Below are 23609 nucleotides of genomic sequence, written 5' to 3' on the forward strand. Positions count from 1 at the left end.
TTACAGCCACCTCTCCCCCACCAGATTCAGAAAGAATGTTTCCTCGGAGGAAAGTGAAAGGAAAAGAATTTATTTAGCAAACACAGTGCACACAGACACAGGAAAAGAATAATGCTAAATAATAAAACCTCTCAGTGTGGAGAGAACCTGGGTAGATCTCAGAGTCCCTTCTGTGGGTGTGACTTTCTCTCTTTCAGAGCTGGGTTGGCTTGGGCCCTTCCGGGCCAAGGTGTAAAGGTCTCCCAGATGATGTTCTGGTGGTAGCAAGTCCAGAAGAGAAGAAACTGAAGTATCAGGAAAACTCCTTGCTTTAGCTAACGAACAAAAAGCTAGCTACAAAGTGGGAGAATGCCACTCTCTTCCCTGCTGCAGAAAGCCAAGCTGAGCAGCCAGGCAGGAGAAGCCAGCAAGCTGATCTGCGTTTTGGAAGACAGTGCCAAAGGAATTCCACTGGCTTCACCCCGCTCTCTCTTAAAGGTCTGCCTTAAAGCTACAGAAAAGGACACAGGGTTCGTGTCTGGGCATAGAGCAGGCGATAGGGGATACACATCATAAAGTCACCCCTAGACATTCCTCCCCTCATCCCATATCATCGGCTGAATGTCCAAATTAACATATTCTAGCTTTACACACACACATTAATACATACATACATACGTATGTATGTATGTCACCCCAAGACAGATGGTTACCAAAAGGAATAGCAAATACAACTAGAAATGGAAAAATACCGAGGGAGAAGCATACTAATTGCGTCAGCTGAAAATGCAAACTTTCCCAAAGGAGAACAGGGCAGCTGGGGATGCTCATGCCACCGGCTGTCCAGCGCAGCACGATGACACATATCTGTCACTGTGAGACAGTATCAATCCTCTTCGACAGGCAGCACAATGCCTTGCATGGTTTTTGAAGGAAATTCAATGTTCATCAAGGAAACTCGAGCTGACTTCTGGGTTTTAAGTACCACAGAAGGGGAAGTCAGGAAAGAATTGCAGCTAAGACACTGCTGAAGCCACATCAACCTTTAAGCATGTCTAAAGGGTTTTGATGCAGTCTTTCAATATAAATAATTTCAGGCAGGCAGATCAAAATTTCTAGATGTCTTTTTGAAGAAAAAACCTGTGGTAAGTGGAAGAGGGCTAGGACATATGCCACTGACTAAACCTAAAAATCAGTACACCAAAAACAGAAATGGGGAGAAGCAGGGAGATGTAGCCAAGGTGTTTTTCATAAATAATACTGATGTAGATTCTGTGATAAATTCAATTTCTCTGATGGGAAAAATGTATGCCAAATGGTTTGACCACTGACCACAAAGACAGACTGACACACAGTGCAAGTAATTAAAGAGTTAAAGGATGGTAGGCTAATTAAATGAGGCCTGCATAGCTTAATGGGAAACAGATCTTGCAAAAGTACGTAAGGTATAATTTCATTAACATGCATGTTGCTTATTAAACATAGCTATAAAGATTCCCTCACAGACTTCTATAAAACAGCTGATTTAGAATCTTCACTAGACTCAGAAACTAGCATATGCAAAGGGAAAAAGTGCCTCATGTTAGATTAAAACTGGCTTATAAATATGAAAAATACATGGGAAAATTGTGATCAGAAGGTAAGGTAAACTGGTATCTGTTCCTGAGCCACTGCTAAGGGAAGTTAGAAATAAAAGACAAAGTAAACATGTACATTTTTATGACTGACTTACTGTAAAACGAAAACAGTGGATAATGACTAGCCAGTAAGTAAAATATTATACATATTTTTTGTTTATGCTAGGATACATACTCAAAATTATGTTATCACCTAACATTTCCTTCTATAGAATTGCTATCCAAATTAGAACAAAGAATGACTTCCTAAACACAGCCTTCAATACTTCTTTTTCTCTTCATATTTTACTATATGATTATAGGGTTAGATTCTGGCCCCTGTGCCCTGAACATGTCATTATATTTTCTGTATTTTGCTGTATTTTTGTAATTTGTTACAAATGCAGTTGCTTGCAAATAATCATCTTCACAGTACTACAGTGAGACATAATTAGGGTGATCATTTTAGGAGAAAATCGTAGCCAAATTATCACCCAGTTTCAGAAATCCAACTAGAGAAGCCCAGGATCAGACCCGCTCAAAACACAGGCCTAACTATAAAAATCACTACTGAGTTGTCCTCACCTACGAAATGAAAAAGAAATATTTCACCTTGAGCATTTAAAAACCACAGAACAAGTATCCACCTACTGAAAACTGATAGAAGGAAATCGTCCAGCATCAGACACTAAGCAGTAGAAACATTTTTCTCACAAACCTACAATCGGTTTAATTGTAAGAATTTCTTCCCTATTCTCCTCCATGCACTATAATTTGTTCCAACTTCAACAAACAGGGTCACAGTGTGACAAATAAAAGCCTCCGTTACTACCCACTCATCTGTTACCAGGGCAACAATCTGTGCATATACTGAATGAGACAAGAGTCATCTGGAAAAATACTATGGAATTGTGTACTACTGCTATCCTGTAATACAGAAGTACAAAAGCTAACTTCTCAGTGCTTATATGCTTTTAATTTTTGTTTCAGATGATACTATGGTGAAGTGCTTGAGGCTTTTTAAAGCTGTAGGGAAAAAAGCAGAATTCCTCTTATGTTGACCTGCATTAAACCCCAACTCAGCTGTGAGCAGGGCTGCCACCTCCAGAGCTGCAGCACAGAAACCCACTATGAAACAGTGTAGGTAACACTTTGCCATGGTACATTTTCCTTCTTCAGCACAACTTACTACAGAGCAATTTGTAACTGGTATTTAGAGATTACCAGCAAGACAGAGATCGTGAATTTAGCAGCACCTGAACAGCACAGAAGAATATTTTCCAGTAATGACAACCAAGCCACTCTGCCTGCCTGCAATCTGAATTTTAACACATCAGCAGTTCATTAGGAGGCACAGAGGGGGGAAGGAGCCAGATAAACTACTTAACTGTGGCCCCTAAGCTCTTCCGTTAATTCACCCATCTTAAGATCGAAGGCCACACAACTTAATCTACACAGGTTTGCTCTTCCCACCTGCTCTCTGAACATCAGCAGGGATGATAAGAACCTAATAAAAAAAGCAAGTTAGCTCTTGCACAGAAGATCAATCATTAGGAGAAAAATAAGTAAGAGTAGCCTTTACCATATACAGAGCACCAATCCTTCTGCAGGAAACAGCACTCTTCAAGTGATGGCTGAATTTGGAAAGCAATGCTACCAAGTTCAACCCTCAAAATACAAAATCTAAAAGGCACCATATAGCTAAGTCTGGATGGATTTTCACATGGGCAGAACATAGCACTTATCTGCCATTTTGGCAAGTTCCCTATCACATTTCTGATTTCTACAACAACAGCAGACTCAATTCCTCAAAGCTGCAATAATGGACAAAACATACCTCTTGTTTTCTTTAATAGTTTTTCAAACACCTGAATCAATTCCTCTTTAAAAGCCTTCTCAACAATAACTCAGCCTGAGACAGAGCATTGAAAATGGAAAGATACAAAGTGGAATAACTTGAAAGCTACAAGCAACTAAGAAAAAAAAAAATCTGTCTTGTGGCAAATGTTAGGCAACCTTAAGTACAGGTGGTACATTCTAAGCCAGCTCTACAAGAAAGAAAGGCAAGTTACACAAAGCAGTCCAATGTTTATGAGTTGGGACTCCTCCAATCATGCATCTCAATACAGCCAAATGCAAGGTCAGACATCTAGGAACACAGAATAGAGGTCACACTTACAGGATGGAGAACTGAACCCTGGAAGTCAGTGACTCTGAAAAGAACAATGGATCATATTGGATAATCAGCTTAAGCTGAGCTCACAGCCAGCTTCTGTGGCAAGGAGTCCGCAAAGACACTGGATATTTACACACCAAAGTATCAAGCGGAAGTGAAAATGAGGTACTATCTCTGCAAACAACAGTGCCAAAAGAGTGCTACTGGAATAGCCAGTGCTCATTATTTCACCACCACAAAAGGATATGGAAACTAGAAGAAATGTTCAGAAAAAGCTCACCAAAAAACAAACCAACCACCACAGAAATATTCTCAAAATGAGAATTCAGTGCTTCATTTCATTTACTCAAGTAAAGCTTAAGCTATGGTCTGCAAGTAGCTATAGGAAAAAATACAGAACTTACTAATGGAGAATGTAACAAAAGCAATACCTGGACCCAAAGCCAGTCAAATTTGTATAGTAAAGGTACATACTTTCACATTAGGATTAAGATTGGCTGAAACTAAATTTATTAACATCATTAATGTTTCATCACCCTAAGTCTTCAAAGCAAGATTATATGTCTGAAGTACATCCTTGTTCAAATACAAGTTATAGACCTCAAATGGAAACTACTGAATCAAATGTTTGGTCTGTGCTTTATACTGATCCCTGTGGGCCTTGAAGAATATTCATCTATGCTGTAAGGAACTTGGAGAACAAACTATAACTTCCACTCATGCTTTATCTTCAGGAGAAACAGGCATGAACTTTCCATATCTAAAGCAATTATTCAAACAAGGCTCGCTGAATTCCTCCATACACAGAAATATACTAACCTGTTAGAGAACAAAATGGATTACCCCATTAGCTATGTTTAAATACATAATTTCCAGAAAGAGAAAAAAACCAGTATTTGCTTAGATAACTTAACACATATTAAGCACAAAGCAACTATTGTGCAAAATTGCCAAATACTGCATTTTCTCTAAAGGCTTTCTTACAGAATAGCCTTGCTCCTTTCCAGAGAAGGGAAAAAACCCCCATCAAAACACCAAACAAACAAAAAGTCAAACAAAAAAGCTTCCAACTCCACAAATTAACACATACACACAAAATTCAACACTGTTCTCAGTCTTTACCTGTTCTTGTACATCTTCAAACTCTGAACTAAGCAGCTCTATGAAGATGGGGACAGCTCCTGCTTGAATCACTATTCGAGTCTGAAGGGAATTTCCCGAGGCAATATTTGTCAGCACCCACGCAGCTTCAAACTGGAAAACAAAATACAAGTCAGTTTACCAGGAGCTTTCTATGCCACACCAAACATGGAGACTAAATGTCTTCTAAAACCAGAGAGATTTGGCATAGGACAAATGTGAGATATGACTAATTAACAGACAATTTGCAAAGAATTAGAATCATATATTTCAGGGTTATCACTATCACTTGAAACAAAAATTTGCAGAAGTTCCTTACGAGAACATCGAGTTTGCTGTGGCTTTTCAAGTCTTTTTGGTTTTGCTATGCATTTACGTTACCTTTGCCTTTCTTAATGGCTAAGAACCTGTACACATAACAATGTGCCTTCCCACGTGACATGACACCTGCATTCACTGAATCACCAGTGATATTCCTGAAGATGCAGGAGAAGACATTGTTTGACAAAATTTCATGGATATGAAGCAAATAAAAGATCTAAAAGAGATTAAAAAAAAAAAACTCAAACAAAACCAGATTTCTAAAAAACAACTCAAAGTACTTCTCTCCAACTCTGGTGATCAATGCCAAATGTTATTAGAGTACGATGTTCTTATTCAAGACTTGAAGCAAAAGTGAGATCCTGAACTAATATCCTGCATCTTTTAACTGTTTTTGTCATTTATTGTTTTAATCTCAACTTGCAAAAGCATTAACTTTTTAAGATGAAATGCAAATTTTAACCCTACCTGAGACCTCAGGCCTCAGAAAACGCAGATTCTAGAAATCCTAATCTGAGTAGGTTTCTGCATGCTTTCAGCCCAAAGATTATTACACTACACTAGCAAATTTAAATCTTATCAGGTACATCCAGAATCTATAGAATTAAAAGACTGCTAAAAGGTGAATGAAAAGTAAAAATCAACAAACAGTAAAAATGGAAAGTTGTAAACTATAAATGACCAATTTTGACATTACCAAAAGATGCTGATCCATCAGTATTCCAGTGAAAATACCAACATACCTTCAAAAACTATCTGTCTCTCTCTGAAGAGCAGCAAGGATTTATATTTCAGGTTTAATCATAAAAACAACTCCTGCTAAGGAGTTGCACCAAATCCTGAAACATGCCTGAAATAGTAACTCGAGAATTAAGCCTAGACTTCCAAGGCTTTTCATTTTTAAGTGTTACTAAAGACTTTGGTTTTGAAAGTACAGTTAATCCTGCCCTTCTGATCAACTGAAGAAAAAACTATCTTCTTCTAGTAAGATGTGATCAGAATAAACAATTCCAAAATACATCACTGCAATACACAAGGAGTATGGGCTGCAAAACAAAGCAGAAACACACAAAATCAAAACTGCAAGATTCATAATTAATGAACTAGAAGCAAAACTGTGTGGACAGAGCCTAAGGCCAACATAAAATACTGCTTTCCTGTAACTTTACTTTCGCTGAAGTGAGTATCCAGTGTTTTGAGATACACTGTAACATAACTTTTTACTCATCTTTCAACCATAGAGGTTTCTTATCCGTATTTTAAAATTTGCCCTCTGGCTTCCCACTGGTGCCACCAGCTTGAACGATTCACAGCTTGGAGACTCACACTGTCTCCAGTGTAAGTCACAGAAAGGTTAGAGTGACAGTTTCTCTCCTGCTCCTTCTCTGTGGAGACCTGATGCTCCAAGATGTATAACTAAGGAATAGTCACATGTTAATGGCAAAGATATCTGTGTGGTATTGTTCTTTTGTAAGACTCCTCTCTCCACAGGAGACAGATGTACTTGTTCATATACGGCCAAAATGACCCTGGAGAACTTTTTTAAGTCTTCCATTCACCTTGAGTAACAACAGGACAGAGGAATTCCTAACACATTAGGCCTTCCTATTACTGATCTCAGAGGCCTAGCTTTTACAGCATATTCAACTGACAACACAGAAGAAAAACAGATCATAAATTCCCATAAAGTTCCAAGTTCATTAACATGGAAGTTGCCATATTCAATCCACCATACAAGCAGCTATAAATTATATTTCACTGTCTCAGAATGTGTTGAAAATCCTTTCCTTCTACAACTAGGCTACAGTTAGAAATGCCAAGAATGCCAAGCCCAAAGGAATATTTTTGGGAACAATGACAGAACAAATATTAGAAAGTGAGGTCCAGAGAACTTCCCAACTAATCACAGCAAAAGGTTCTACCTGCAGACCCTAAACTGCCAAGCAGGCAGAGAGATTTGGCAAGATGGAGGAAAATTACCCAGGTAGAATGGAATATCGAGAGCAACATACTCAAGCTTGTATTTTCACTGCTTTCCTACAAACTCCTTAGGACAAGCTTTCCACATTTCCACTCTGACTGATTTTTCCTATTTCCATGTAAAAATCAATAAATGTTACACCAGTAAGGCCACAAGAATTGCTTCCATTTATCTCCCTTAGGTTTCTGCGCTAGACCACTGTAAGTAATAAAAGGCATTCCATTTTTTTTTCCATCAGATAGCTTTACAAATTTTCCATTGGAGTTGCAAACCAACCAGCTTAAATCTGATACGTGTTCTTAGTTACTGTCCACAGACTCCTCAAAGGAAGCTAAGAGACCTCTGAAATTCTGTGGATAACAATTTGAAAAGTAATACCTGTAAATGATTTCTCTAATGTATAAGAAAACTGTAAATTTTTTGCATATTTCCAGTCAACAAAATTTGGATTTCACATGGCATTCACAAACCTGTTGCCTTACGCATTTTGAAAGAACACCAATTCTAATTTAAGTGTTGTATTTAATGGTTACATGTTAACATATTTTTTAACTTAGATGATTTGTTTTTAACTAGGTGATTTGTTTTCTTCCACATTCTATTAGCCAAGAAAGACTGACCAGAAAAATGGACAGCTGGAAATAAGACAAAGGTCCAAAAAAATTAACCACCATTGTAGCACACATAATTCAGTTTTTTCAAACCACAATAAGGTTTCCAGCTTTCTATGCTTATCATTACAGATTGATTTCTAATTCTAAACTTTTTTTTTACTTTAATCAAAAATTTAAATCCTAATTCTGAAGATTTAAAACTGTCTTCAATTAGTACAAAGAAGACAAACATTAAGGTTTTGTTTAATAGCTTTTCATCTGCTAAGTTCCAAATTTCAAGCTCTTATTTTTGTTAAAGTCTGAAGACCCCATCCTATCAATCACTCAATGAATGTCAGACATCTCTCTCTCTTTCTCCTGTACCCAGAGGTCTTGCCAGAAATTCTGAAGATAAAATAGTTTTTTTAACATAGTGAAGAAAGAGAGGAAGTACAGCTGAACAAATCCTTAATTTTTTTTCCTTTCTAATTTGCATCACCCAATGCCTTCCTAAACTAGAAGACAGATACATTTATATTTTTATACCTGCAATGTACAATTTTCTTTTCTCTTCAGGAACTCCACAAACCTGGCCACCACTCCCTGTGTGCTTATGACTTCATCTATTGGAGGATTTGGTTCTGTTTAAAATAAGAAGTTAAGTTAGATACATTCATTTCTTTGTAAGGAAATTCTCAAATTACTGCATCAAAACAATATCCAGTGACATACTGACTGCTCTTTTCTTGGAGTGTGTTCTTTTTCTACAATACTTCACTAAAAGGCAATGGACTCCTATGTGTCAACATAAGGAAACTCCAATCTGAGTTTTGAGGTAATAAGATAACGTGATTCAAAGCACTGATGCACTCAGTAGTTTAGGCAGACTGATTCCACAGCAGCAGCTCTGTGCAGTCACTCGGGCATGCACACACGCAGAGGAACTTTGGTATATCAGCATATTTGAGCCACAGAGACACTGCCTACAACATTTAAACTTACATCCAAGAGGAGATCTCACATCTGCAACACTTAGTACAGATTTCAAGAAAAGAAGTGACTATTACATACATCAAGCTGACACTGTGTCATGCAGAGCTTTACCCAGAAATTTCAGTGTGAAACTCAATTTTTATTGCTGTCAAAGTAAAACCACATGCCAGGGAGGCTTCTACATTTTTCTCTAAGTAATTTCAGCCCTTACCTTTAGAAAGCAGCTTTCGGAACTTCTGGGTGGCTGAGAGCTGCTGTTCTGGACTATTGGAGAAAATCATCTCAATCATATCAGAGGTGATGACTGCACTCTAGGATTTAGGTGGGGAAACAGAATGAAGGTGATAGAGAGAAAAAGGGGAAAAAAAATCTGGGATTAGCGATAAACAGGTTACATTTGCTAAACCAGTATCAAGTTTATCTCTTATTGAATAAAAACTTAGGTAAGACCATTATGGACAACAAAGGAATCGTTATACATGTACATCCACATAAGGCAGCATCATTCTTAAGTGCAACTTTGCTTTACTGAAAGCCAAAATCCAAATTTTCCTCAAGATATAGCAAGAAAATTGCTCTTCAAAATTTTTCACTGGTATTTTCTCCCTTCCTCTAAAATAAATGTCAAATTGTCAGCTTCAACAAAAAGTAATTATGTTAGCATTTAGATTTCCCTAACATGTACCTTTTGACTTATTCTCTTACACCAAAATGTATAGGACCTGTCATTTCTAGAAGAGTTGACAAACCTTGATAATGCTTATCATCATCAAGTAGGAGTATTAAATTTTCCATAATACTGATGGTTTCCAATAATATGACTAAATTAAATCTGCAACCTCTCCTTATCCTAGGTAAAATCTGACATTCTGTTCACCACATGTGTACCCATGTAAAAAAGTGTAAGAAGTGTCAGATTTTTTTCTTCCACTTCTAATCTAAATCCTCAGATACATCTGATCCCAACCCTTAGACAGACAGGGAGACAGATGACAGTGCTGAAAATACTTAAGCGTTGTCTGTAACAGCCAACAGCTCCAACTGTTAAGAGCCTGAAATTAATGGCAAACTGTGTAATGACAATATCTATCAATTAGGCAAAATCCTTTCCTTACTTTTTACTATCTATCCATTTGTTTCACATAAGCTTCCACACAAATGATTAATGGTATTTAGGACTTGCCTGATATTTGAATACCATCTTGAAGAGCAAAACCATACATTCTATTATCAATCTACCACACTGTTTATGAGCACTTCTCTGTTTCTCAGTAATTTTCAAGGCTCATATAACCACCAATAGTTCAGTCTGATTTCTATGGAAACATCACTTGCATACTCTGAGCACAGACACTGTGAAGATCAGCGACACTTTTAAGTGAGAACTGCACTTTCCCTTAAATCTTCGGTAATAGAACTGAAACCATTACCATTTTTCTTTCCAGGAAGAAAGTAAAAAAGTGTAATTCCAACTAAAACTGTTTTTCTGTAGTATTAAATTCTAGCATGGGAAGGAGTTCAAGGCCTCATGCACACAGTTAAGCTAGGTCTAGCAGTGTTTCCAACACTTTGGTTAAAAATGGTGCCACTTGAAAGTCTGCTAAGAAAGATTTCCACTGAGCCCCTTTTTAACTTTGTGAATTGCAATAACACACTGCCTGATTTATATTTTCAAGTTTCAAGCATTATGAATTTCAGATTAAAAAATCCCCAACAACTCTGGGCAACAGTTGATAGAATCACCTGTAATGGTAAACACCAAATCCAGAAAGTGTGATCAGCCTGCCAGGACAATGAAATTTTATTTAATTTTCTTGACCACATATCCTCTGAAAAACCACTTGCTGTATCCCTGACATTTTTCTCTCATGTAATCTGTTTCAGGGCGGTTCACTGAGACAGGTGTCTCAGAGCTGTCCATCTCTGAATGCATTCTTCACGTTATTCTGGAATTTCATTCCCATCACGTCACTGCACAACAGACCTGCCCAGTTTCAACAAACACTGTATTCATTTCTCATCACTTACAGAAGTCATCTCCATGTTGTTCATCTGAGCCTCATGGAAGCCCCCATCGGACATCACTTCCTCCTCTGCTTCTTCCTCGGCCGTTGCAACATTTCGGCGTTTAAACAACTGAAGAGATAAAGTGTTTAATATATATATGTATTTAATATATATTGCATAGCCAATATTTACACAGCATGTTATGTTAGGCTGCTATAAAAATTATATATGCTATCACCTGAAAGAAGGTAGTACACTGGCTACAGGACTTCAACTGACAACACACGGAGAAAGTTTGGCCATGGAGTAAAGGAAAACAGCAACCTGCTAAAATACCAGTTCCTAAAATTTCTGAGAATTTTTCACTGATATCCCCTTCTCTTCTTCACCATCTGCCTCCATCTACAAGCTGTCTAGCTTCCATACCATCGCTTTCTTGCAGAGGATGCTGGGGCTCAAAGACTTGATAAATTCCTGTGTATTACACATCTTCACAGAAAACATGCAGGGGCTCTGACAATCGAGTTACAGTGGCAAAGAGAGGGCTTTGGATGATGATCATACATAGGATATTGTACTGGGATGAGCAGAATTTGGTTGCTATGACTTTAAAGAAGGTATCCAGTTCGAGATGTCATGAGGAGAGCCAGAGAGGCTAAGCTACTGGTCAGTTTTGTTCAAACCCTCAAGCTGCTCTGGCAATGTTACACTTGAGTGAATGAGGAGCACTCACTCTACATCTTGTAAAGCCTGCAGAAGAGGCAGTGAAGTCTGCAAGTGATTCTGATTTCAGACTACGTATGAATGTGGAGGGCGGGAACAACTAAGAAGGGGCTTGGGAGAAGCAGAGAGCCAGACACTGCAAGACAGGACTGTTTAAGGACCGATCACAGGTATCAACTGCTGTGCATTACCTGCTCCTCTCTCTTTTGCTTCCGTAGCTGAAGACCCTCTTCCTCCCGCCTGCGACGCATCTCGTCAGGGTTTAGGGATTTGTTCTTGTAGCTCTTCAGCCGGAAATTCTCTTTTCCTGAGGTCGTCATGATTCCTTCACAACGCAATTTAAAAAAGACAGAATTACTCTTCAACAACACATCATTTTATATACTGTCTCCACTCCTTAAATTCTGTAGCCATGAACTTCCAGCCACTGCCCCCCTATATTCCATCACCCAACTTCCAATAAAGCTTAGAAGGTGGAAAGTAAAATTTCACAGAATTGTCACTTTGGTGTGTCAGTTCTTCACATCAGTCTAACAAGCTTTTATTTTTTGAGGCTTCAGAGAGCAAATCTAATACTTTATTAAGAAAGAACTATGGTCTATAAGGCAGCGTATATAGCCTGGGCTAAAAAGAAAACTGCGCTTAAAAATTTTACCATTTCTCCACACAGAGAATTTGCCAACTTACATACTCCTGTCTTTACTCAGAAGTGAAAGTGTCTTAGCTGCTTTTTAGCTTAATTTACTTTGCATGCCAGTACAGGGGCTTTTTTTTTTGCACTTCATATTCATGTTTTCAGTTAATTCAACACAACCCTGTTGAAGAAACCCTGTGTTCTTTCTATCCAGACAAGGCCTACAAGGAAATTGAAATGAAAAGAAAAATTTTACGTGAAGATGGTTTAACCACTGAAAATGCTCAGTCCTGCAAAGAAAGCAGTGCTATTGTTCCCTTCCTCCCCACCCCAGTCCCTAATCCCGCCACTGTTTATGCAGAGGGGCCTTTCTTCAGTCTGTGATTTCCAAGTACCATCTGTCTTATGTAACTCAGTGGGTCAGCATTTATAGCTGCCCATGGTGATTTGCACATGTACAACACCGCACTTTGGAGCCACTTAGCATAACGCAGTAGGTAAAGAACTGTGTGGAAAGAACTCATCCCCCTGAAAGCAATGGGTGTGGATTAGGTCTCTACTCTTAGTGCTCCATTCTGCTGCTACTCCTCTCCTTACATCACCCCTTTAAATCCAAAAGAGGTTGGGAATCAAATTCTCAACATGTCAGTGTTTCAATGTGTCTTCACAGAGATGTAGAATCTCCAACATACTGTAAATCCTGCAACACAAAATTTAGGAAACTGCACTATATAAAAAGTTACTCTACAGGACTTTCAAAGCTCTCTTTCAAATGCCCTAATGTGTTGTATTAAATAAGCTACCTACCTCAAATTCCGTAAGCACAGAATCACCGGATGATAAACGATCTCCTGTGCACTTTTTACTTTAAAATGGAGCAACATGGGTCTATACAGATTCTCAACAGCTTAGGTTTCCTATTTAAAATACATCAAATGTATATCAAGTCTAACTACTTTTCTTTCAGTTAGCACAAAGAGTTGTAGGAGAATAAAAAAAAAAAAAAGGATACTCAAATATGCTTCTTGTTAGAGCCTCTTTTTAAGTTGCTGCTACCTGACAACCATTTATAAGAATTCTGACAATCAGAACTGACTTTTGCAGAAAACATTTTGGACATCACTTCAAGTGTTACTGTGTTCTGAAAACTGAGATTTAAAAAACTGTTCAGGGACACAAAACTACTACATTGATTGTCAGTCAGTCACAGTTTGCACCGAACGCAACATAAAAACCTGAGCGTAAGGTAAGCAATTCAGCAGCCTCACTTTGCTGAAAAGGCTCTCCTGAAATGGCCTTTTTTAAATAAAGGTATGACAAAAAGATAAATCTCAGAGCACCAGAAGTTCCCTACTTCTTAACAGCTTTGAGACCCCTTTCTTCCTGTGTTTACATGTTTGATCTTCAAGTGTTAGTGTTTCTTAGAATATGCTTGGCAATTATATATTCTTCACATTTTTAGTTAAAATGACTACTACCTATACTAAACACACACACTATTTGAAAAAGCCTGGGATTTTAACTGTAAAAAGAAGTTCAGTCAAAAAATACTCAAAATTTCTTTCATTCCTAAAATATTTTGAACAAAGTATTTTATATATTTTAGTATAAGCAAGTTGAACTCAAACACCAGGTGGACAACAATGAGCTAGAAGGACATTCCTAACAGGAAAACAGCTTTGCAGACACTCTGGTCATTCTGTCCCTGACCATGAACAACGCAGGCATACACTACAGCCCAGATAACATCTCAGGCCTTCCATAATGTTATTAATAATTCTCCATTTTTGTCTGAAGTCTGTCTTCTCCAACTCATAAGACTGCATTTGCCTTTATTTGGGATTTCAGGACTTTGATAACTGCTTTGATAAAACTCCTGTGGTCATTTCACACCTTCACTTTCAATAACTACAAGTTCTTAATTTAATTGAATTCTTGACAGGGAACATCTTCATTCCTTAATACTGAATTCATCTAACTTCTATTATGTAGCCTCTCCATATGTTCCAATGTTTCTAAACATCAATGACACAACCAACTTCATTATAAGTAACTTTCCTTAAGTGTATTCTTCCTTCCCATACTTTTAAACTAGTTTCCCCTCCATCTCCCAACTTGCATATTGACTTTCTTTCGATTAATTTTGCTTCTGTCTTTAAGGTAGTAATTTCCATTTTCCTTTCAGAGTTCTCTTAGCTCCTCCTGTTGCACCTTATGCCAATGTTTCACTTACTGAAAATACAGGTACAGGATTTGCTTGAATTCTTTCTCTGACTTTACCACACCCCTCTACCCAACAGCTTCACAAGAATTCTCCTTCTTACACCCTCTACAAGCTGTAGCTGCAAGTTTTGGCTATGCTCATTTCTGACTTTGAAGACAGCTCACTTTGCTGACTAACCCCTTCCTCTATTTCATGAGTAAACTACACTTAAAATCCTTTCAAAATAGTACATTGTCTTTTACCTGGGAGTACAAACGCCTACCACCAAATGACTGGGAAGAGAGTTTCTCTCATTAAAGATGAAAAGATTGAACTCCATCACTGAGAAGTTACCAATTTAACTAGCGATGGGTTCAAGAATTTATTTTATAGTAGGCTGTCACTGGTAGTAAATAAACAAAATCCCAGTACATAGCCACATACCTATTTTATACACCTGTCTGTCTAACCTGTAGAACTGTTAAACCTATAGTTATTTTCTAGAAGTAGTTCTTACATCCTCATTGTATCTTTAAATCAATTCTTTCTTCACCATTCTTTCACTGGTTTCCTGACTACTGGTGAAAAATTCAATGAGCACATCAAAGATTCCATCCAGCCCACACATACCGCCAGCATCTTTGGACCTATTCAAATGTGTGAGCACACAATGGCTTTTTAGGACTAAAAGTGTGACAACTCTGTTAGTTGTTACAGTCATCTAAGGACTGTTACAAATCTCCTCCTCCATTTTCAAGGATGTAGCTTTTTCCCCAGACTAAACCACGGAAGCAAAGCAACTTCAAATTGTCTCACTGGTCTTCAGCAGCTTTGGTGTGACTTAACTGAAAATCTTTCAATGGTCACTTTAAGTTCACCCATGCAGCAAATAGCAAACCCTGGATCTTCTCTGTATTGTCAAAATTAACGCTACTTCTGGAGAAAATCTGTGGTGGTTGTCATGGAAATGTTCTACCCATCTTTTCTTTCCTAAAGATAGCACAGTATTGTCCACATTTTTTGATATTCCTGGCTACAGATAAAAACCTCTGGAGACCTGGTAAGGAATTTTCATTGTGTATTTCTTGGGCTTTTGTGCAACACCACTCAAACCCCATATGACACCTTCTCCTTCTCAGTTTGTCTGCCATAAAAACAAATTTTAGCAAAATTAATCCATTAAGCATAATTAACTATTCCTAAATGTCTGCATTTCCATAAGGAAAACATGATCCCAAATTTTTTTGCTGATTAAGAAAAGAACCCAACCAAATGTGGATGTGCTCTAAGCACACATTTCTAGGGGAAAAAAGATATACTGCATTTCTCCTTGCTCATCAAGTCAAAGAAGCTCTGAAGCACTGGGAAATACAGAGTCACTTACTGCCATGACCTACCTTGTCCCAAGCAATCATCTAGATAGGAACAAAAATGAACTCCCTGCCTTCTTAAATCAGCTATCACTGTCACTAGACTTAAGGGCTTTGCCAGAAGGAATACCATGTGACTCTTGGGTATTCCACACGTCAGAGGTACCAAGATGTAAAAATAAAGCCCTTACAAATCAATCAAGAGCTGCATAATTTTATATATATATATATATATATCACTCCGTATTTTTTTACACATGCAAGAGCATATATGTACCATGTATATATAATGAAAATAAAATTACCGAATACACTCCTGATACTAAAGACTGTTAAGAAACAGACTTTCCGTCTTTGGAAATAGGGGCAAGAATAAGAAAAAAAATGTATTTCAGAAGTGTAGATCTATACATGGCATTCTATCTCACAATGGGAATAGGTCAAAAGGGGAAGTAAAATTAAGGCAGAAAATCAAAGCAGAAAAGGAGTTTGAAGATAAACAATGTGATAAAAAACTATCGAAATATCCATGATTTGCCGCACTATGAGAGTATGTTTCCTAACTGAGGCAGTTGTCAGAAGGAAAGGACTCACTGGAGGCAGACTTGGGAGTTCTGCTGTGCTGTCAAACTGCTGTCTCTCCTGTAGATTGCTGCCAGAGAGACACAGAAAAGATACAGGAGGCACTGTCAGCCCTGAAAGGACAACTTGTGTTAGAAATGGCACTGTCAAGACAGAACTCCAAGCAGTGAGAGAAGCTGAAATTATTCAAGGGAAGAAAGCACAAAACCTTTACTTCCAAGGAGATTTTAGTTTGTTTACTGGCTCTGCTGTGAAATTCTAGATGTCCTAGAGAAGAAGTTTCCTCACAATCACACTTCTTGACATCAAGCCAAATACCTACAGCACAGCCTGGACAGATGTTTGAGCAATTCCCTGAGCTCTGATTACAGGATACATCACCTTCTAACATTCTTCAGTATGAGACTAGGAAACCTATCCAATTTTAAAAGCTAACCTGAAAGCAGCACTTGGTCTTTCATTGCTCTCATCAACACACTCCCAAAAAAAAATAAACGTTTTGGCCACAAATGTGTTTGGTTTTTCTCCCTATGAAGTGTAGATTTTGGAAAGTCCTTCTAATTTGCTTTTTGGTAATTCACAGACAACAAGTCAGGATGCTAAGGGAAGTATTTAAATCTCATAGAAGTAAATGTCAGCTTTCTTGGAGAGGACAGATAACAAAAGCCCTTCATAATAAAACCATGAATAATACAGGGCATAGAATGACAAAAATATCACCTGGGTTTAATGCTACCTCCCTGGAAAAACTTCTAGAGCAAAATCCTGCATTTGGCATCATCCTACAGAGATGAAAACACATCCACCAAGTGTTATCTGTTGTCAGTGTTATCTGAGAGAAAAACGAAAATAAAGGAAATCAACAGACGGACTTCTCTCTTCACTGCCATCTCTCGTCGTTGTAAAAACCAGCTCAGCCAGATAAACACTTTGATGAGGTTGTGCCTACTTCTTTTGCAAAATTATTTGACAAATCATTCTGGCTTATAGGGGTCTATGGGAATGCCCACCAGAAGAAACACCCATATCATCTGAGGGACAGGGGTGTTACTTTCTCTCTGTCTTCAGACTCTTGTAAAGCTCAGGACATCTACAGAAAAGGATGTTTAATCATCTCAACTACGAAAAGCTATTGTCAAGCAAAGCACAGCCAATTTCCAAAGCTCTGCTTACCTTCCTCTAGCTGTAAAATGGGATTGGGAAACACATCTCACAGGCCCTATAAAATTAGCACAGTATTTGTAAAGACCAGTAAAGTAAGTTTTGCTGATAATATATCAAACCCTAGCAATAACAAGGAAACAAAACAACCCTGTGAATTTCATTTTCTGTGGTTCATGAAAGCTGCAACAGCCAAACAGCAGGGATCCACACTCCTAGGGCAACCAGCACATAAGAACAATGGAGAAGAAAAGAACCACCACCCTCTGCTATCCAAAAGACCTGAAGATTAAAGGAGCTTCAAATGTAACATAAGAATTGTAGCCAAACATGAATAGAACATATAGCCTTGAAACAGGGTTCAAACTTTAAGGGACTTTCTGTCAAGAACTGGTACTAAGAAGTGGATTTCTTCATGGAACTGCTGCCCATCTCCATGTCTTTCAAATCTGCTTTATTTTGTAGGCTTTCTAGTCCTCTAAGAGTTTTTCCCTGCCCAATGGTAAGCCTTAATGCACGATTGTTTCTGTTCTAGCACTTTTATAACTCTGTGAAATAGCAAAACAAGTACTAACCCACCTAATCTATAGCTCATTTGGCATGTTCTAGCTCTAGACCACTTGGCAAGTTGGACTGGTTCTTGCTTAAAAATAATAATAATCTTAAAACTGAAAATAATTAATACAAGACCTAAAAGACAAACAACATTGCACAACATGGAATGTGATATTATAGACAAATTACACATTTAAATATTGACTGTTGCTCAAAAGCAAAAAAAAAAAAAAATACTGTGTGCTATCTGAAGAATGTTGAGACACCTATGTCAAATCTGCAGGGATGTCACATTTCAACACCTCATCTTGAGTTTCTCATCCACAAAAAAAAAGGGCTGAAAAGGTGGCTAAAGTAAAAATAAACAACTACCATATCAAAGGTATTTCTGCAAAATTACTGATCTTGAAGGGTAAATTGATTATATCTCCAGGTAACATTCAGAAAGATCTTCCAAAAGATCTTACACGGTTCTTACAAAAAAAGTACCTATTTTTTAAGAGATGTACTTTAAATCAGGCCAACACCAGCTTGCCAGGCTCCTGATATTCTTTATACTAAAAAAAAAAAAAAAAAAAAAAAAGGGCAAAACAAAACAAAAAATCAAGGCAGTGTATTTCTGGTTGCAGAAAAAAACCTGACCACCAACAGAAACAATTACCTGACACTTGGTGCTGTCTCAGAAACTGATCTGGCACATCAGCCTGTACTATTAGTAGGACCCACTGACAGCCACACAGCTGTACATTTAATTTTTAAAAGTTTGAGAATTATGTGCACTTTTTTTGGCTCTTTTTTGAAGAAACACTGTTGAACAGATTAAGAAGCAATGCATTTACAAGGTTTAGTGGAAAACAGTTTTAGCAAGGGGACACACCCACCCCACAATAAAAGACTATACACAGTGTATCTAGCACTTCACTCTACATTTACTACCATGAAGATATTTACAAGATGTTTTGAGTTCCATTTTTAAAGGTCCATCTTGACTTAACAAGGCAGCAGATACAGCTTTCAAAGTTCCAGGAAGTTTTTAACTTGAGTAAGAGGGCAAAAATACTGTCAAAGCCAGGTCAATTTAAAATGAAAACATCTTCACATTTGTTAACTGAAAGTTTCTGACCAGAGTTGAAAACACAAAATTTCCTTTACTGCATTCAAAGACACTGCAGTGTAATAAATCTGTTTCAATTTAAAAACCCTCACCTTCATTTCTATAACCCCACAGTCCACAATCAACCTGAGACCAAAAAGTTCCCACAAGTCATAAAACAAAGCAGCAAGTGATGGGGAATTAAACTTTTCAGTCACACAGGATTATACTGACATTAAAAAAATAACCTCATATTATTGTGCCCATCCACATGAAACAACGGAAGTGATTATTCCTGTGTATCAAAGGAATTTTAAAGAGGAGATACATTTGTATTTTGATTAAGATTACAGCACATCCTCCCTGCACTTACAGAATGGGCTGGCCAACAATGTATTTTCTGTAAGGTCATATCTGAAAAAGGGACTGTTTGGAGAACCACATTTAACAGTCATCTATCAGAAAAAAAAAAATTCACCCTAACATTTCTAAAATCCTAACATGTCCTAAAAATTCTTTATGAGTGAACAAGAATGCACCTTTTAGAATTTTGTATCATGAAAAGGAGAAATCTCTGACACTTTAAAACAAAATGGATTAAAAATACACTAAATTATTAATTAAGTTCACTTTGTAGCTTCAAGAAGCTTTTGTTTGGGGTTGGGAATATCAGAAGGCACTGAAACTAAAGCTACCCCATGCTTCCCACGATGACAAATCTGCCTGCAACAATTGCATTATTTGCTGTGACTCAGCACTATGGAAGATACATGTGCAAACCCACAAAATAACAGTAAGTCAAAATTCGACTGATTTCATCCTAGCTTTGGACATCAGCAATGAAAGAGTCACAAAACACTGAGGTATCAGCCACATCAAGCCAAAACCCAGAGGCACTTCAAAGCTTGGTTATGTTCATTCTGCCTCCCTCATCCCATTTACACCTAATACCCCTCCTACCAAAAGCTCCTGAATCCAACAAACAGCACATTCACAGAGACACCTCTTTTCTGATCACTTATCAATGCAAAAAAAGGTAGAACAAGAACATGTAGGCAGTTGAAGACAGGATCATATGGAAGCTCTACAAGGAATCCCTGTGTCTTTTAAGAGGCAATCTCACCCTACTTCAGACAAAAACCACAACAATCTAATGTTAATCACAACATTATTATCTGACTTTACTTACAGTTTGTGATCCACTAATAGGTGGCTTTTTTGCCAAAATGACATTTTCATAATTCAACTGGTGAATTTGCTTTCAAGTATAACCTTAGCACTAAATTTGGTAGGCTTACAATGCCTTGTTTGGAGATACATTCAGGATGTTTAGCCACAGGGTATTTATTTTATGGTTTTAGAATCAGCACATCACCTACATGTAATCTCAACTCCATATAGAATAAGATAAAGATCGGTGTGTGCCAAACCCATTGGTTTCTCACAGAACATACGAATCCTCCTTCTGAGACTGATACACACACTGAACTACCAAATAAAAACAGAAAAAGAGAAAGTAAGTTCTCTGAGTCACAGGGAAGGTGTCAGGAGCAGGTGACTGGCTGAATCTTATGTCACACTCTGAAAGCTGAGAGTCTTTTACTCTCCACACACATCCAGGAACAGCTGTATTTCTTTCAGTTCCAATGCGTTTCAGCTTCTGTCTCCTCATGACACTAAGCAGTAATTATGTTTCAAGAAAGTAATCACATTATTCCAAACCAAATTTCTTCTGTCACTGAACTCTATTTACTCCTGTCTAACATGAACAGACCAGCAGAACTGACCCTGTGATGTCCAGTCTACCATTACTTTCTAGCAATTTTTCATACCCTCCTGCTACTAACACCCTTTATGAATCAGTTCTGGTGAAAGGAAATTTATTGTCACCTGTCTTAGACTTACCTCCACTTTTTATCCTCAAAATGAATTATTAAGTCTGCACAATGTTTAACGCAATTCAAGATATTCAGGAGGTGGCATAATATAATTTCCAGTCCTACTGCTCTACAGATTTTATATTCAGTAGAGGTTTTCACTGAGTGTTTAGTTTAAAATTACCTTTTCTGTTTTTCCCAAGTTCCTTTACCTTGTACACAATAATTTTAAAATATTGATATTTCTACAGGCCTTGCATTCTACTGTGGGCATTTTGTATCTTGAAAACTCCACATTCATTCCTGGAAATAACATCGAGCAGTTTAATCCACTTACTTGCTTAACAGACTTTAAAAACTGTAACAGACAAGATTTTTTTTTTTTTCAGAGCAGAAAAAAAGCTGACTTGCTATCATAATGCTGCCTCTTTTCTCTGCAATTTACATCAGCATTTTAAAATTTGTACTATTATATTATTTAAACACGTGCATCCATTATGCTTTAGCCCCTTAGTATGAAGCTGAATAATTTTTCAATCAGTCCAGCTTCCACTTGTTCTCTGAAAAAAAAGGTGATCTGGTCTTTCTAACTTGTTTGTCCATTACATCCATTACATCATTCCAGAACCTCCTGTGCAGGTATTTCAGCCACTCAGAATATTTCATCAAGTGTGTAATTCCTTTAATGTCTTTTTCTTGACTTGCTCACAGCCCACTAGGCTTGCTCACTATTCCCTTTGGCCTTCAGAAATATTTAAACAAATACAATAGATTTAGCTATTTCGCTGCTGCTCTTCTATTTCTCTTATGTTTCAAATTTACGTTAAAGCCCCTAGCCCTAAATCACATCACTCTTTTTTTAATCTGCTATTTGCTATTTTGGAAAAACTTAATTTCAGGTTTGGGGGGGCACTGTTTGACATGTATTAACCTCTTGCCACAAAAGTTACATTTTCCAACTTAAGAACTTGTTTAGTTGCCTTTAAAGGTACACTGTTCTTTTGTGCTCTTAAAGATACAAGTTAAGCCCCCTCAAGAACACTTCAGAAGAAAAATTCCACAACCTTGTGGAAGGACAAACAGAAAGATTTTAAAGCAAGCCTGCAGAAACAGGACTGTAAAACAAAAGGTACCATTCTGTTCACATTACCTTATTCAACAGAGGGGAGGAAATTAAAAAAAAGAAAGAAAGAAAGAAAGAAAGAAAGAAAGAAAGAAAAGAGCACTGTATAGAAACACTGAAGTTGAAATAAGACTATCAAATAACCGGCTTAAAATAAACATTTACACTTAGAAGTTTCTATAAAGAACCTTTCAGAAACTGCTCCAGCTGACTGTAGGACTTTTTTGTTCTCATGGTGACTTGGGCCAGTGCTGCTGACATGGGCTGTTGCTGCCTTTCCCTTTCTAAATGGACTAAACTGGGACTTCTCCAGGAGCCTGCACACAGCTGAATATACAGGACCACATGAGCATGCCAGCTCTGAAGTCATCAACACAGAGAACATCGCATCGGAAAAAATCAACACATGGCATACTGATGGCAGAAGGTGAACACCCTGGTACAGTGTCAGAATGAGATGGGATGTAACAAAGACTCTGTTTTGAAGTTGGGGGGCAGTAGGGGGATGCCAAGCCCCCAAAACAGCCACATCTCTCAGAACTGAAGCATCACTGAATCTGTTTGAAAGACTATGACAAGGAAAGTCATGCTGAGAAAAACCTCTACCTCACATGTCATCTTAAGTTACCATGCCTCAAGCTACGATTCATTTTGCCTGTGCCTGTGGGTATGTCTAAAGGGTAATTAAAAGGTGCAACCACAGTTCAAGTAGAAACTTCAAAACTTGTTTTGAACGAGCTAGTTCACGTGCAGGCAGTAACACTGAAGGGAGAACACAATGAAGTTACAATAAAAACAAGGCCAAATACACAAAAGATTAGCTTGATACAACCTATTAATTTAAACAGTGCTCCATTAACTATTCTGTTCTAACTACAAATTGCCAGAAGTATATACAAAATAGCTTTAAAATAGCTTCTAAGGATAAAGTTGCAATCCCATTTCCTGAGAGCTCATAGACATATCCCAACTTTGCTAAGTCTTTCATTAACATCAAGCAGTCAGAGCAGAAAATACGCCAGCAAACAAAAAAATCCAGAGGAACAGCAGCTTGAATAAAGGATAAAGGGACCATTAAACACAACCATTCAGCACCATTTGGGAATTCTGCAGAAACAGCAGCCCGGTATTTTCACAGCTCATGACGTATCTTTTCAGTCCGGAGTTTCATTTTCATGAAACGCCCTCAAGAGGCAAAGCTGAAAATCATTGTTACATGGACCGCGCTACGGGCCACACAGATTTAGAGACTATGAATGGGACGAGTTTCTGTTGCATATAAAGTCTCCAGAACAGGACAGCTGGAAACGGCTACCAAGCGCACACCTTCCATCGTATACAGGCAGTCAGAGAAATTACGTTGTAAGTGAGATAATGCGAGGCTACGAGATGATGTTTGCAGACAGAAGGCAGAGCTTTTTTAAGATCAACTATCATCACTAGGGAAAATTTTTTTTAAAAAGCACAAGCTTGGAAGATCCA

At 37.8% G+C, this 23609-nt stretch overlaps 1 protein-coding gene across 3 annotated transcripts in view; it reads right to left on the bottom strand.

The window, feature by feature from the left end:
- The window catches only part of KPNA1 (karyopherin subunit alpha 1), a 59497-nt gene that overhangs the window by 34933 nt on the left and 955 nt on the right, over positions 1–23609 (bottom strand). For 2 of the 3 annotated variants that reach the window (XM_039559930.1, XM_039559937.1), the window contains exons 2-6: positions 11721–11854; positions 10828–10935; positions 9011–9110; positions 8353–8447; positions 4894–5025 (exon numbers count right to left, since the gene is read on the bottom strand). In XM_039559930.1, coding sequence (XP_039415864.1) covers positions 4894–5025; positions 8353–8447; positions 9011–9110; positions 10828–10935; positions 11721–11849 — 564 coding nt within the window. In that variant the 5' untranslated portion in view covers positions 11850–11854. Of the gene's footprint in view, positions 1–4893; positions 5026–8352; positions 8448–9010; positions 9111–10827; positions 10936–11720; positions 11855–16330; positions 16348–23609 lie in introns of those variants that run through there. The other variant, XM_039559935.1, reaches the window with a different exon arrangement.

Source organism: Corvus cornix, chromosome 1, assembly GCF_000738735.6.
Source record: "Corvus cornix cornix isolate S_Up_H32 chromosome 1, ASM73873v5, whole genome shotgun sequence".
Lineage (NCBI taxonomy): Eukaryota > Metazoa > Chordata > Aves > Passeriformes > Corvidae > Corvus > Corvus cornix.